Consider the following 14,113-nt stretch of genomic DNA (forward strand, 5'->3'; position numbering starts at 1 on the left):
AACCTCTCGGCCCTCTTGTCCAGTTTCACCTTATGAAGGTCAGTCCTGACGCTCCAACCCTGCCTGTGTCTCTGTGTGCCTTGGGTCCTACTTTCCAGCAGGACACATGGGGGAAAGGGATGCAGTAGAGCCTCTCAGGTGCAGGCCCTGCATCTTGGAGAGATGGGAGCCTGCAGAGAAGCACGGGAGTTTTTGGCAGGTACACTGTGTATAGGCCACTGGGATGGCTGCTCAGAAGTCCCAGCCATGTGTCACTGATGTTGGTGGAGAAGCCCAGGTGTTGGGAAAGCAGTCCAGGTGCCAAGCACTGGCTGGCTGAGCACAGTCAAGTCCTGCAGTAGACTCCCCGTGCTGGAACTGTCCCCGTGCTGAGTGGAAGCTCAGCACACAGTGCCTTTGTGGACACAGACTTCATTTAAATTCTGGGGAAGAGCCCATTAACTCGGAGCTGCAAAGCCACAGACCCCAGGATCCTTCTGCATCCCCGGCTTCACCCCGGGTTCAGGGGCTTCTTGGATAGATAGAATGGAGGCCCACTCTCTGAGTACACTGACATCTGAGTTTTCTGTCTGCCACTTACACAGCCTGGACTTCACACTGAAAGTCACCCTATGACCTTCCTCTGGTCATGCATGGCCAGTGTTGGGTGTTTAGGCTAATTCTATTTGTGTCAGCTTTTTCCTAGAAGTGATTCTTTGTGGCAGCTGCCCACCCCTGAGAGCTGGGCAGAGGGGACAATCTGGCCCATTGGCAGCCATGGGCTGTCCTACTGGGCAGGGACCACCTTGGCAGGAGGAGGCAGCTGCTGAGGTCAGGGATGACTGGGTACCAAGAGAGACGGTCATTGCCCCATATTTATGCAGCCAGGCTCAGCAGCATGGCCGCCTCCTTGTCCTCCTCCTCCCCTCCCCTCCCCTCCCCTCCCCTCCCCTCCCCTCCCATCCCTCTAGTCTCTACAATGGTCAGGGCTGACCACTGAGGCTCAGAGCTCGGTTTTCTCCAAGGTGCTAAACTCTGACCTGAGGAAACCCTGGAGTGCCTGATGTCAACATGGGACATGCCCGGCTCCTGGCAGGGCGCGTTGCCTCCTGCCCTCTTCTCTGTGCTGTCAAAGTGTTGCTGGCTCTCAGCGCACAGACACCTGCCTTGGAGAGGGCCCAGCTGCAGCTTCACTGGGCTCTGCTCCCAACATCCTTGGCTGCCAGCCTCACGGGGGCCCAGATAGCACTGGGAAGGCAGCCACGAGGGTGCTCATGTCAACTTTGCATGCGCTCTGCTCCACATGGGGGGGACAAAGAGGAAGGAAGGAAGGAACACAGGCCGTGCTGTGAGGGAAAGTGTGGCTAATGGGCCCCTGGGATTCCACTTGCAGACAAGGCTTGTGCCTCAGGAATCTGGAGACTGGAGTCCAGGCCCATCTTCTCTCTGGGACCCTGGCACACACTGTTCTTTTTCCTTCCTTTGCTTTCTGACAGGGTAACTTTGTTTCACAAGGTGATGTGAAGATCAAACAGGTCAGATAAGAGCACTTTTAAGGCATTAAGTGTTATGGGTATTGTTATTTCCATCCGGAGGAAGATTTAAAGGTCAACTCTAGTTTGTTTAGTGCTTTCAAAGTCACACAGATCAAAAAATGTTCCCAGTTAGTTACTCCATTCCCTGGAACAATTAGGTAATAACCCCATTCACTTAGATACACCTAATTATTTTGGGGAATGGAGAACTCATTGACCAAAGGCCAGGATGTCTTTTCTGTTAAACATTTTTGTTTTCATATGTGTTTGTTCAACATATGGCCTTAATACCTCTGTAGGAGACCTAATTGTCTACTAATACTTTGAGCTTCTAGTTTAAGGATTATCTCCCTCTGTCCTTTGTTTGCAACAACAACAACAAAAAGGACTTTCCAAAGCAACCTGGAAGAATGACAATCTCGCAATCCGCCTTAAAAATAAATCCACCATAAAGATAAAGCACTTGGAATGTTTACTAAATATTCATGCCAGCAGTACAATTTTTGACATCACTGTAATTAACGATGGCTGCTGATTATACCCAAGGAGATGAAGCCACTATGCCAGACTCACTTGAATCTAATATGTAAATTTACCAACGTACAACGGAACATACAGTTACCTCACAGAACATTCATGTCAGTCTGATGTTATGTTCTCTTTCTGCAGGCAAACCCTGCACAGATACAAATCTCCTGGTCACTGTGATGGAGCCAGGGACAGTAGTTGTATTGCCCAAACATTGACCACCACCAGGCTACTTCTTTACTCCAGAGGGATGAGTCCTCCTGGAAACAGGTGTGAAAGCTCTGGGGTGGCTATCTTTTCCTACCTGTCATGAAATGCCTCGTGCCAACCTGTGCTACTTTGATTTGTTTTCCCACTTTCCTGTTTCAGAATGATTCTCTCCATTTTTTCCCTTGATCTTGTATCACATCAACATATATAATTCCTCAGCTGAGCTAATCTTCTGGCTATATATTAACAGGATTCATAGGTGGCCCCTATTTTACTTGTTTGTTTCCTCCTGGAGGACATTCTTGGTTTCAAAGGAAACTTTTTCACATATAGGAACGACCTCACTATTCTCTATTGATTTTATCATTTTACGTCGACTCCCTGGGTGCTGTTTCGTAATTCCTGCCTGTCAACATGTACACACAGGATCCTCCATGGAGTGTTTTCAAGAGCTCATTTGTCCATTTTCTCACATTGTATTTATTGAGCCTTTTCAGGCCAAGGAGTATTGGGATTTTGAAACTTAGGGCCCAGACTGTCTAACTCAGTGTTGAATCGTGATATTTTAGATGGTACTGGACAGGATGAGAACCTGTTTGCTCAAATCTAGAAATGAAAGTCTGGTTTGTATTTATGTGTTTAATTTTTTTTCTCTCTCTATGGTTAGGCACTTTGAAAAGGAAAGAAGAGTGTAAATTCCTGGGCTATACTTTCTGAAGTAGACATCAGACATGAAATGATTGAAGACTAAACTGGAGTCCCTAGGACGCCATAAATGACAGTCCCAGGTGTACCTAAGACCTACTCCACATGTTCCTCAAGACAACACATTAGCACAAACCTGGAAATCTAATGCACTCAGAAAGTATAACAGCACCTCCTGTCCCCATTCACAGCACAAAGGTTCTTTAGCTGTCTCCTCCAGTGAAAGACAGCAATGAGTCAGAGTGTGACAGCTGACCTGGTGCACCCGAGTCCTGGTTCAGATTTTAGGGGAGCGCTTTTGTGGCCTGAGCCCAGAAAACCTGAGCACCGTGCCAAGAAGTAAAGAGTGTCCTTATCGTGAACCCATGACAGACCAACGCTCAGACACCGCCATGTGATAAATGGTGTTGGCTTAAGTCTGTGGATTTCATTACACACCCATGCTGGGGCGTCCTGTTCCTCTCTGCAGATCGCCCTAAATAAGGTTCTGGGCACTTGTTCCCTGACATCCAGAAATTAAACCAAATCAAAATAAAACTAACTCAATAGGAGCCTTGGAAAATTTGCCTTTAGTAAATTTTGTCTTTAATGAATTGCTTTGTATCACAAGAACAATACTGCATATTTTAATTTGGTTTCCATCTGTAGGGAAAATTATACTTTAACTATGTAGCACTGTATTCGGCTTCCTTGCTTGCTGTTAAACAAATTGCTATAAATGTGGTGGCTTAAAATGTCAGAGCTTTATCCTCCCGCAGTTCTGAAGATCTTGAGTCTGCAGTCCAGGTGTCAGCAGGACCCTGCTCCTATCTCTGGAGGCTTTGGGGGTGACCCCTTCTTGACTTTTCCAGCTTTTGGTGGCTACCGCCATTCCTTGGCTTATGGCCACATCACTCCAATCTTGGCTTCTGCCTTTGCCCTGCCTCTCCCTGGATTTTCTTATATGAAACCGCATGTAGGACCCCACTGAGATAGTTCACATCTCCCCATCTCATGAACCTTAATTTAATCACACCTGCAGGGACCCTTTTTCCAAATGAGGCAATTTATGGGTCCCAGGGATTAGGACTTGGTATCTCTGGGGGCCACTATTCAGCCTAGAACAAGTACTAACTCTGAAATTTGGAACTCGGTCTATGAACCAAGTGCAAACTCTTCCTGGAGGAGGAGTCCTGCCCTCTGGGCCTTGCTTTCTGGCAGAGTGGCAGGTTTGCTGGGAGAAAGCAGGTATCTCTCAGACTGCCTCCAGCCAGACTCCCTCTTCTTGTGGTTGGTGGTCTGGGCAGAGGAGAGTTCTGGGGATGTTCTTGAGCAGAACAAGGGAGGCACAGAGCCTGCAGCAATGCTTCTATCTGAATGCTGAAGGCTGTGGCTCCCTCCATCCGGCAGGATCCTGCACTTAGATGCTTGTGCAGAAAGGGCAAGAAAGGGGGAAGAAAGAAAGGTGTTCCTGAAAACCTGTGTCACCTGGGGGAGGAACAGCATCTAGCACTGTTTTTCCTTTAGTAATTCCTTCCAAACAGTCTTGGACATAACTCCTCCCTCCTAATCAGTTTCTCTATCAGAATAGTCTCTAAAGGAAACGTGCTAAAGGAAGTTTGCTCCACCTGATACCTAACCTAGAGGTGTGTTGACACTCATTGATTTGTAAATATGTCCCACAACCTATGGGTTAGTTGTCCTTTATGAATTTTTTTTCTGGAGTGATATCTTATTTCAAGGTAGATCTGTTTGAGAATAACCTGGTCGCTACTAGCCTTGGACACAGAGATCCTGTCAGGTTCACTAATGGAGGGAGATGGGCCCAATGAGGTTGAGTGCCCTGTCATTTTAGTGACACAATCATGTAAATAGGCTGGGCTCTGGAAATAGACCAAGGTCAAGTATCATGTCTATGACTTCCTGGCAGAATGACCTGGGATCAGTTAACAACATGCCACTCTTCCTTCTCCTCCCGCCAGCTGCTCTTAAATTATTACTGCTGTCACTGTGACCACTGCTGTTACTCTGGCCATTATTTAAGAGCAAAAAGAGTGAGTCCACAATTGATCCATGAAAATGAATTTAGTATGGCTCACATAGCTATATAAAGATGCCTTACTTAAAAAATCCTTATTTACCTTTAGCTGAAAAAGGCATTATATAAGTGAGACATTATAGTGTGTCTTTAAATAGCAAGTGAGCCTACTATATTTAAAATGTAATTCACTTTTCCAAAATTAAATTTACACAAGACATTTCAGGGATGTAATTTTTACATGAAGCGAGGCAAGTCTATAATACAAAGTAGCATTACATTTAATTTTGTGAAATGAATGGACTAGCATGCTTCCAGGCATGTGTGGAATCATAAAGTTGCAGGAATAGAGGGGACCTCCTGAATTTTATATGCTGTCAGATACCCTGGGGGTGCTCACCCTCTCTCTCCCCACACACACATGTAACGGAAGTAGAATTAGTAAACTTATCATAAATTTATGGATTTGGGGTAACCAAGTACTAACCTGTATTAATTAATTTTATTCATTATCATTAACACGAACATCATCATAATTGCCAGTAATTTTACAGTTACTGTCTTGTCTTAATAGAGCGTATTCAATGGAAAATATATGAAATGTGCTGCAGAGTTAGGACTGCGGGTGGACAGTCGGTCCTGTCTGTGGTGAGAGGGTCGTATTTGAAGAAACAGTCTTTTACAGTCTCTCGCTCGCTGCCTTCATCCACTAATTAATGATAACCGAATGGCCAAAGGCATGTGATTGAAGGGTGTGTATCACAAGTCACCATGCTGGCTGCACCCCATGAAGGCTGTGTGGGACAGTGAGTATCACTGGGCTGGTGAGGCTGGGCATCTTCTCCTCTCAGGAGAGCTTTTGGCTCTGCTGATCTCCAGGTATGGTGTTTCTGGAGCCAGTGGGATTGTGACCTTATTCATGAAGCTAAAGGACTATGGTTTTCATTCCACGTAGTTTAAAGTGCCTAGGCCCACATCAAAAGATGTGAAATTTCATGGCAGGAGAAAAAGTTTGCATTTAAAAAATTTTTTTTTAACCAGATAATAACATTCTTGGTCCCTGTAAGGACTGTAATTATTTCAAAAGATGTGGAACAAAGGAGCTTCATCAGAATATGGTCACTTGTGGTTTGAATTTGTTTTTTTCTTGCCACTGTAGTATCCGAGATATAGTCATAAGCCAAGATTCAGACCCAAATGAAAATGTGAATGATTTTCCTTGCTTTTTATTCTGCATTATCTATTCGAGGTCATTTTTCTTATGCTCAAGTAGCAAGGAGGTGGAGTTGGAGTTTCTCAATTTTTGTCTTCCTGGAAATGTTATTTTGCCCCCTTATTTTTGAAGGGTACTCTTACCAGAAACAAGATTTTAAATTGAGGTTGATTTTCTATTAACACTTTTAAAGATGGCATTTCCTCCCCCCCCCTTTTTTTTGGTTTTCCAAGAATCAGCTATCAGTCTGATATAGCTCCTTTGAAGGTAATCTGCCTTTTATTTTCTGACTTCTTTTGAGATTTTCTTTTTGTCCTTGATTGTTTTCTTTAGGCAAATTTTACTGCTGAGATGAGGATTTAAAGTCTTCCTCTTGGGGTAGGAGTGCATCTAGATCTGCAGTTTCCTGTTCTTCATTTGTTGTGGAAAGTTCCTTGCCATGATTTCTCTAAACCTCGATTCAGCTTCATCCTTTCTCTTTCCTTCTGGAAATCCTATTACCTGTGTATCCAGTTTTCTCACTCTGCTGTTCTCCTCTCTTTCGTGTGTTTCCCTCTGTAAGGTTAATTGTGTGTGTCAACCTGGCTAGGCTGTGGAGTCCAGTTGCTTAGAAAACTACCAGTCTAAAGGTTGCTGTAAAAAAGATGCTTTTAGAAGTGATGAACATTGAATTCTGTAGACACTGAGTAAAGCAAATTGCCCTCCACAATAGGGGTGGGCCTTAGCCAATCAGTTGAAGGTCTTAAGAGCAGAGATTGAGGTCTCCTGAGGAAAAAGGAATTCTGCATTCAGATGGCTTCTGGACTCCATGCTGCAGATCCCACTCTAAATGCGATTCCAGCCTGCTGGCCTGCCCTGTGCATCTTAGCCTTGCCAATCCCTAGAGTTTTATGAGCCAAATCCTTAAAGTATCTTCGCTATCTATTTATCTATCTATTGTCTATCTGTCCTCTATACTTCATTAGTTCTGTTTCTCTAGAGAACCCTAATATACTTTCTTTTTTTGCACTGCTATGTTGCATTCTAGAAGTTTTCTTTGGAACTAAGCTCCAATTTCCTAGTTGCCTCTTTTTGCTTTATTTTTTTCTACAATACACTTACATTTTGCTTCTTGTTTGTTTGTCTTCCATACTGAGATGCCATTACCCAGTTTGGATTTCTGATCATTTCATTCACTTCTTGATTTCCAGTGTAGGATTGTGCCTGGCACATTGTAAGTAATCAATATGTATTTGTTGAATGACTAAAAGGATGCCTGGATTATGTTGATAAGCTTGTTGATGTTGGATGAATTAAATGTATCAATAATTGAAGTGTTTTCCTCAATCAGTTAAAATAGGACAAAACAGCATGCTCAAATATTCTTTTAAAGATCACGCATTTTATACAAAGCTTTTATGAAAAACTTGTTGCTTATCCATCATCTATCTATATTTGTTGGAATATAAAAACAGCATTACAAATTACCTACCATCTGGAAAAAAAACATATTTTCTATCACCTCAGTGAGTTATTTTGCAAAATACTATTGATCATTAATTTCAGAAATTTCTCCTGAATTAAAAGAGGCCTGACATTTATATAAGATTCTTCAATTTAGTGTGATAATATTTTAAAAATCTGAACTCACACAAAGATATGAACATAAGTAGCATCAGAGAGGTATCTAGAATACAAAAAATAGGATGGTATTGGGTAAAATTTTTCAGGTTATAGTTGGTGAACATTTTTATAAGTAACAAACTTCTGATTAATTAAGTCACTATGCAACATGAATGTCTGAAGGATCTTCTGATAGACATGCCAACTATCCAGTTTTATTATTTCAGGAAAATGTGCATTATGAAGAAATAAGGCTGATGATCTATTTTATCACCAATACTGTAATGTCCATCACATGAACATAGGCCAAGAGTCTTTAATAACTCATGGTTCTAGCAATCAATTTTTTGGACCTCTCTCTCAAGTTTTAAGTTCATTGCCAAGATTTTTTTGCATACTTTAAAAAAAATCATCACAGGTTTATCTTTTTTGTGAAAAAAGAAAGTTCAGGATTGAAAAACATATTGGTTAAATAAGCCATTGACTTGAACAAAGAATTTATCCATCCTACCCAGATTTTTCTCTTTGTTGTGATTTATTTTTTCTTTTCTTTTTTTTTTTTAGCAATTTATTTATTTATTTAAGTTGTTGATAGACCTTTATTTTATTTTATTTATTTATTTTTACCATACGATTTATTTTTATTTATTTTAGTCATACATGTCAGCAGAATGTATTTTGACATATAATACATACATGGAATGTACATACATCAATCATAATGTCTATTCTATTCTGCTGCCCTTCCTATCCCCCCTATTTGTGATTTATTTTTACTTAATGAAGAAAAGTAAAATTTAGACTTGAGTTTAAGAGTTCACAAAAGCATATATCCTGAGCTTGGTAGAGCATGGTGTCAAATTCAACTAGTTTTATGTCATATTTTTTCTAAAAAGATGAGTATTCAAGTCCAGATTTTTATTAATTATTATTCTTATCATTTTATTTTCACTTTACTGAGTTCATGAGAAAGATCAATGGCAACTTCCTTTTGAGTATCTGCTCTTGAGTGACAGTGCACCTTCTGCTGAGGAATTCTGGGTCCTGACAGCTTTCCTATGGGCTTCTGGTCCTGAAGTTTGCCATAGATTAGCGGGGAGTGTGCAGAAGTCCTCAAATATATCTTGCAAGAATATTAATATGCACCTTATGACTGTGTCAATAAGGGGTTCTTTTTCAGCTTGGCTGCTTCTTTCTAACCCAGAACTGAGTAAGCCATATCTAAATTGCAGGCCTTCATTCCACTAATACATGAGCTTCATCTTCTCAGTAATTCTGCAAACTGACCTTGAGGAAGCTTCGAGCAAATTTCATTGGCTTGTTTGAGTGTGCTTTTTATTATTGTCTTTACGCAAGACCTCTCTCCTTTTTTTGCAAGATATTCTGATGATTTCCTTTCAAAATTTGCATGATTGGTTTTTAAATATCCATCAAGACCAATGCAGTCACTGTTTGGGGGTTGGGTGCAGGTTAGATACCAAGGTTTAGGCTCATTTGCGTTTCTACAATAGTGAAAATCATGTTCTAAGTAAACACCTAAGCACAGACTAAAGCATTTAGTCAGAATGGCCTGGCTGTGATGGGACAGATGTCACCTGGATGAGAGGGTAAAAAAGGAGTCTCAGAAGCTTTGCTGTATGTCACACCACTCAACCATGTCAGGCGACTCTATATTTCTCTTTGTTGTCTTTTAAAAATGCAATGATTTCACACTTAAAGAAAAAAGATAATTCCTATTTTATTTATGTCGATATGTTCCTGGATGAATATATCATTTAAAAAGAGTGTATCATGGAGGCTGGATGCCCAGAAAGTAATGTGCTGGTACTCAAAGGAGTCATAGAAGCTACTTCCTTGACAGTGGCCTGGTAACAATGGTTGTATTTGTATTTTTGATTTCCTTGTTCTTATGAAATTTAAATAATTCTTTAGTAGTAAATAAACAGAGAAGAATGTGGACAACCCAAATAGCCAAAATCATGAAAAAAGAACTCGTAATTCATCCAAATAGATGCAAACTCAAATTTAACTTGGAAATCCATCTAAGAACTACACTACATTTTGGGGGGCACCCAATATGAGAACGTTTTCATCTAGTTCCAAACCAGCCACGTTGGGTCTTGTTTAGAGCTGCTTTGGGCATTCAACCACAGTAAGAAGTTGATTTCAAGAAAAGATGGCAGAAAGAAAGAAAGGAAAAATGAAAGCAAATAAGAGGATGAAGCTGAGCCCAAAGTAATATTTTATCAGAATTGCTGAAATTATTGACTGTTTAGACTCTACAGAGTCAGAGTTGGAGGCAAATCTTTCAGTTCCTTGCTCGAAACAGGCGGGTCCTTTGTATTATCTCAGAGATCATGAGAACAGTGGGCAGAGAAGAAGGCTCAACAAGTTTCAATGGGCTGGCTTGCCTATCCCACACCAATTTCCCATGAGTTACATGTTGCCACCTCTTCAGCTAGTCTTGCTTTGCACTGTTAATTTTTATGTGATTAAAAAAATAATAGACATCTGGGACTGGGGGTGTGGCTTAGTGGTAGAGCGCTTGCCTCACATGTGTGAGGTTCGATCTGGGTTCCATCCTCAGCACCACATAAAAATAAGTAAATAAAGGTATTGTGTTCATCTACAACTAAAAAAAATTAAAAAAAATAGATATCTAAGAAATTATACTATTTTGCCATGGAATGCAGTGTATTGCATTGAAATAATTTAGGATGTATAATCAATCAGGTCTGAATTCAAATCTTGCTCCCTGTTGATACAGCATCTTCAGCAAGCTATTGAATTCATCTGAATTTCTTTAGACATTTGAAAAATGTAGATAATACCATTTGATGTTGGTTGGAATGAGGATCGAATGAGAAGATATATGTCATGAACTTGGTATATTACAAGGCCATACCTATTCAAGAACTCCCTTCTCTAAATGATACAAGCCATCTTTAGAAAGAGACTTCAGAACCTTATAATAATTGCCCCATTCAGATCAGGCCCCTCTCAATGTTCACCTCCTCTCAGCTCCAAGGAAACTACCCATAGGCTGTTCCTTGCCCAAAAGCTGTTAGGATTTGTGTCATGGAACCCTGCAGCCCTGGACACAACTATCAGTTGGATCAAAATGCAGAGTTTTCTAGCTTGGACCTGTGAGGTGAGCTGAGACTCTGCCCACCAGGCACATCAGGGACCACTTAGTGACTAAGACCCAACAACACCTCTGTGGAGGTTGAAGGAGATAGGTGATCAGCTTAGGGCAGAAGTAGGGATAGGGGACAAACAACAAACAGCAGCAGAGCAGGTGCCCTGAAGGTAAGGTCCCCCTAGCATGGAGGCACCATCTTGCTTTATTAATATTAACTTATCCCTAGGATGGTGGTAAAGGAATCACCCCTTCCACAATAGCTCAGCTCCATGTCATAGTAAAGAAAGGTAAAGCCTTAATGAGTTAACATCTATTTAACATTTCTGGATCAAATACAGCCACCTCTTTCAAATATCTTGCTGAAGTTTGCTAGTTTTCACTACAAGTTCTCCTTCACTGGATATTCACAAGACTCTGGGAGATCTTGTGGATGTGACAACAGGGGAAACCAGTCCCAACATGAGTTGGTTTTGAATCCAATGCCATGAAAGTCTCTCCACTGCTAACAAAAAGTGGTGGGATTTCAGACTATTTAGGAATAGGGTCTCATAAATTTAAAAATTTTAATGCATGAAGGTACAATGATCTCTTAGGGATGTATAGAGGTGAAACCTTTCCTCTTCTGCCTCTGTATTTTAACTTCAAAGTCTGTGATCTTATCTCCCACAAAAATACATAGAAGGTGTTCAGTCTTTGAATGGTCAAGATTGTAGAAAAAATGAAGAAATGGATTCACTTTTGTGATAGAAGACACCTTTTCTTAAGTACCTGCCTAGCGTAGTTATGTGTTGTGCATGAATTATTTCTTTTACATCCCACCACTTCTCCCAAGAGGCCCTACTTTGCCTCTGGTTTTGTAATGTAGAAAAATTTTGGAATCTTGGGAATAAATCTTAGGCCCAAGTACTCCAACTCCAACACTAAAATTAGCTTTTTTATCTTATGTTTTCTCTTTCTGGTGATCTAGTCTTAAACTAAAGCAGCAAAGCTCAGGGGTGTTGGTCTCTAGGATCTTGGAGCAGAGGCTGTGCCTCTCTTGGGTAAAGGTATCTCTGCCTCTTCCTCAGTGTGTTTGTCTGTTTTTGCCACCAGCAGTTTCCAAAGAGAGCTCTCCTCCTCAGCCAGGGGGCTGACTCAGGGGCCTAGTGTTTTCCTCCAAGTCCCCACAATGAGGCTTACAGAGCATTATTAAAATCCACACATTCCTTCCATTTGTTTCTAGTCAGTTCCACAAACCGGGACATTTGCTTAATGTGGAAGACCAGTGGGCACAGTGGGTAAATGTCACTTTCCAAAGCCCTTGAGACTTCCTACTGGCTTCTTTTGAGTGCACACAGAACTTGACAGGTTCCCCAATGTTTTCATGGCTGTGTGACCCATGACCCTTGTGGCCAGCTGTATGCCAAGCAGGCTGAAGTGCCAGGGATCTCTTAGGATGCCTGTGCTCTGTGGGAGATAGGTAGGAGCTGTGGCCTGGCTCAGAGCTCACTGAGTCACCTTGCTGCCCACTCCATCCTGCCCCTTAAAGCACAGTGACCCTGGGTCCTGCAGACCTACTTCTGGCTCTGGGGTATGGCTGCCACCTTCCTTCTCCTGTCCCTCCTCCCCCATCTGCATGTCCCTCTGCAATGCTGCTTGTAGAAGGGCCCCATGCAGGTGCTGGGGCCTCTTAGGCAGGCAGGTCATTAGTGGGGTCTAGGTTTACTGGCTCCTTTATACACTGCAGTGAAAATGTCACAGTGACCTGAGATGTGCTGGGTCCCATTATGAATTTGGCTAACATGCTGCCTATTTCTATATTCAGAGAGCCATACTATTTTGCCTCCTTTTCTTTTTTAAGTCTTTAGATCATTGAAATTTTGCTCATTATCTTCAATAGTTACTCATCAAAATTAATACAGTTGACTCCCACTTGGCAGTGGTACCGTTGGGGGCTGTCTGCAGCTGGCCCATTGATAGGGAAGAGACTGTGGATCCCCCGATGGTGTTTACTTACCACTGAGAAGAGGCCGGTTGTGTCGGTATGACGTGGGCAGCTGCCCAAGGTCCTCCATCCTGTGGCTCATGACCCGAGAGAGGTGGCCCGTGTGGTGCAGGCTTCCCACGATGATGCTGTGGAGGTACACAGGCTCGATGAAGTGACAGAGGAGAGCTCCTTGTAGTCCCAGAACGTTCCACCTGGAATGACAAGCAAGGGTGGAGCTGGAGGGATTCTCTCACCTGCCGGAGGGCACAGGGACAGCTGCCCTCAGCCCACCCAGGGCACTGAGGGAGCAGCGTGGGCTTCTTTCTGCCCTTCAGCAAACTGGTCCTAGAGCTGTCACTCTTCCCATCATACAGATGCTGGAAGGGCCCACTTGGGAGCTGCCCAGACATGGTAGAGCCATCAGGCTGGCCTTGGCCTGTGGCCACTAATGATTCTAAGCGGCTCCAACGCAGTGGGACTGAGCTAGCAGCGCCTCTGCATGTTAATAAACTCAGCTTCCTTCTCTAGAAAATGAGCCGTTAGACATAGAAGAAGCTATATGTTCTCTTGGGGACTTAAAATTAGATTCTTTAAAAAAGACACTCTGTCCCCAAAGTGAATCTGAATTTTTCTTTATATTAGCTGGGAAATATCAGAAATTCAATTCGTTTATTTCAGTTTAGGGAAAAATACTGTCTTCCCCTCCCTTTGTCCTTAGCAGTCAGAATGACCTACTGTGTTGAAATTAAATGACATTAATCAATGACCTTGTTTTGGTCTAGGGATGATTGTGATTTTAGAAGTCCAGATCAGAGAGAAAAAGACAAGGCCATTTTCTTTGAAATAAATATAGCTCCATGCAAACGGAGCTTCTTCAAGCAAGGATGCCAGGAGCACCGGAAGGATTTTCCCCCTTGAATTCTGGTGGCAAGAGTTTTCTCGTATCTGTTATTGGAGGCAACAATTTTGTGGTTTTCACTCTAAATAATGTGTTTAAAATCCAACCTCCATCGGTGGCAAGCATTATGCAGCTAATTTCTTACATCATTGTTCTCTTCATTAATTAACATTTCTCCACTGTTCCAGCAATTATTGTGGGGCCTCCATGCCGTACATCTCTTTTCATGATTAATAAGGAGTCATTATATTTCCCTTCCCGAAGCAGTCAATTAACACAGAATTCTTTCCATTAATTACCGAATGTCTCTCTACCTGG

At 42.2% G+C, this 14,113-nt stretch overlaps 1 protein-coding gene across 3 annotated transcripts in view; it reads right to left on the minus strand.

Moving 5' to 3' along the window:
• Adarb2 (adenosine deaminase RNA specific B2 (inactive)) overlaps positions 1-14,113 on the minus strand; it is a 476,386-nt gene that overhangs the window by 9,056 nt on the left and 453,217 nt on the right. For all 3 annotated transcript variants that reach the window (XM_076831487.1, XM_076831486.1, XM_076831488.1), the window contains one exon: positions 12,928-13,109. In XM_076831487.1, coding sequence (XP_076687602.1) covers positions 12,928-13,109 — 182 coding nt within the window. The remainder of the gene's footprint in view (positions 1-12,927; positions 13,110-14,113) is intronic.

The sequence above is a fragment of the Callospermophilus lateralis genome, chromosome 13 (assembly GCF_048772815.1).
Source record: "Callospermophilus lateralis isolate mCalLat2 chromosome 13, mCalLat2.hap1, whole genome shotgun sequence".
NCBI classification, from domain to species: domain Eukaryota; kingdom Metazoa; phylum Chordata; class Mammalia; order Rodentia; family Sciuridae; genus Callospermophilus; species Callospermophilus lateralis.